Source organism: Piliocolobus tephrosceles, chromosome 18, assembly GCF_002776525.5.
Source record: "Piliocolobus tephrosceles isolate RC106 chromosome 18, ASM277652v3, whole genome shotgun sequence".
Classification (NCBI taxonomy): domain Eukaryota; kingdom Metazoa; phylum Chordata; class Mammalia; order Primates; family Cercopithecidae; genus Piliocolobus; species Piliocolobus tephrosceles.
In genome coordinates, this window is record NC_045451.1 from 806,537 (window position 1) to 808,898 (window position 2,362).

General features: G+C 41.2%; 1 protein-coding gene across 5 annotated transcripts in view; it reads right to left on the minus strand.

Annotated features, from left to right (window-relative positions):
• Positions 1-343: 343 nt before the first annotated feature.
• Positions 344-2,362, minus strand: part of ATP9B (ATPase phospholipid transporting 9B (putative)) — a 268,072-nt gene continuing 266,053 nt past the window's right edge. For 2 of the 5 annotated variants that reach the window (XM_026455181.1, XM_026455180.1), the window contains one exon: positions 346-1,904. In XM_026455181.1, coding sequence (XP_026310966.1) covers positions 1,730-1,904 — 175 coding nt within the window. In that variant the 3' untranslated portion in view covers positions 346-1,729. Of the gene's footprint in view, positions 1,905-2,362 lie in introns of all 5 variants that reach the window. The other 3 variants (XM_026455182.1, XM_026455183.2, XM_026455179.2) reach the window with 3 other exon arrangements.

Genomic DNA, 2,362 nt, shown 5'->3' on the forward strand with positions numbered 1-2,362 from the left:
ATCCTTGAAAACAGTAAAAACGTGTTAGTGCCTTACTCCAATAGCCGGTCAAGATGGCTGTGGCATGACAGTCCTATGACAAGTTTCTCCCAGCACAGTGATCTAGGAGCACCGGCTGGGGCTACGAGACCCCTAGTGACCTTCGCCCTGCTTGGGTGCTGGTTTCCTAGGTTTGAAGGTAGAGCATCAAGGTTTAACGTTCTTACGTGAAAGGCTTGTTTCCGCATGTTTGTAAGGCAGCATTTAGGTAAACATTTTTAGAGTCTCTGGGAATGAGGAATGCGTATGCTACTAAAATGATTATTCATACCAGCTTCCTGAAGTTTTTGGATCTTTGCTCCCTACTGTGCTGGACTTTGTCACAATGGTTTCATCAGTTTAAGATACTTAACCAGTCTTCCTTCTAGTTGTAGATGTGACCTGGGATGAGGTTTCCCAGTCACCACGATGATATCACCATCATGATAATAATACTTGATATTTGTATTTCATGTGATACTGGTGAACTAGCTTTATTTGTCTTGATTAAAACAGTAATGAGAATTTTTTTTTCCCAAGAAACTTTAAAGTCTTTATTTCATTAGACCCTTACAATAACATCAAGAAATCAAAAAGTTAACATGACTTCCCCAGCACCTCTCTGGCTAATGAGTGGTTATAGCTGGACTAGAGTCTAGTTCGTCAGTCAGTGGTTAGCTGGATAAGAGTCTAGTTTGTTAGTGGTTAGCTGTTATTAGATAGAGTATCATTTGTTAGTTACTAGTTAGATAGACAGGAGTCTAGTTTCTCAGTTTGTGGTTAGCTAGGTAAGAATGTAGTTGGTTAATTGGTGGTTAGCTGGACTAGAATCTGTTTGTTAGGTAGTCATTAACTTTCTTTAATGCCTAATCTAATTCTTTCTTTACCATACAGCTACTGCTTTTAAAATCTGAGTTGATAATTTCAGACACCTGTCATTTATCAATTGTAAATCTAAATTTAATTGCAGGTTAGTGAATTTTGTTCTCAATGTTGGCTCAAAAAAGCTAGCTTTGTGGAAAATACCAGAGTTACCATGATTTGTGTCTGCAGAGCTGACCCTCTCTTCTACCCTGCATCCTTACACATTCTATGCTATAAAATATGCTGTGGTAAAGAATATGATAACTTCAAAGCCTCCTTTAATCCTAACAGAGCACAGTTTTGAGCCAAATAAATGCATCTTTCACAGAGTTTCAGGTGACTGAAGTTTCCTGGGGTGGATTTTTTTCTTGGTGGCATCACTGCAAAAATAGTCTACGGACCCCAGGGAAAGACGCATGTTGTCAGTCACTTTCAGATATAATTGTGAAATCCACAACTATTGACAGACTTGGAAATACACAGGAAACGTGAAACCCACGGGTTCCCCAGCTTTGGAATGCTACTTCTGCAGCAGGTGCAGTGACACTGTCCGGGGAGCCTTTCTACAGAAATTACGAAGCGAACTCTTCTCTGACATTTGGTGAGCTCACTTCATAAAAGTTCCACAAATGGTGAGAGCATCTTTTACAATTCTAATTTTATATATGATATTAGAGCTTTGTTGCAAACATTTGAGAAATTTTTTTCCCTGAGATGTTTTTCCCCTTTTGAAGTTTAACTCAAAGAGAAAATGCCAAAACTAATTAGGAGACATAAAAAACGTCTTGAAGGACAAAGAATCGTTTTTCACAAAATGCTTGGAAATGCCTCCTGACTGGCCTGTTTATCACTCGTGTAAAATGCCAGGCGTGAGTGCCAGTCTTGAGGCAGACAGCCTGCCTGAGGCCCATACCTTGGTGAGGTCCTTGTACAGCTCCGGGTAGAGCATCGCCATCTCTGGCTTCACGTCCTGGTCCAGCACTAAGGAGAACACCGGGAACATGGTGTATACGGTGGCGTACCTGCAAGACCAAGAGCGGAGTGCAACGGGCCTGAGAAACTTTTCCCACACGGCTACAGAGAGACCTCTGGATTAGAGGTCACAGTTTCAAAAACACCAAAACATACTCCACAAAAACCAACAAAGTAATTTGGCAACCAAGTAAGATGATTGCAGAGACTGAATATTAAGATGACTGCAGAGACTGAATATTTATCTCAGAGCGCAGTAGCCTGTTTTATAAGTCACAAATGCTTACAGGGAGAAGAATGATTTTTAAAAATGTTTACCTTTCTATGTTGAGATCATTGTAGACTTATATGCAGTTTTCAGGAATAGCACAGAGATTTTCTGTGATCTTTACCCAGTTCTCCCATTGGTAACATCTTAGGTAAGTGTACTGTGAACCTCACCACCAGGATCCACAAGGACACCTCCAGACCCAGGGCACCCCTCGCACAGGGTCCCTCACGCGGACGC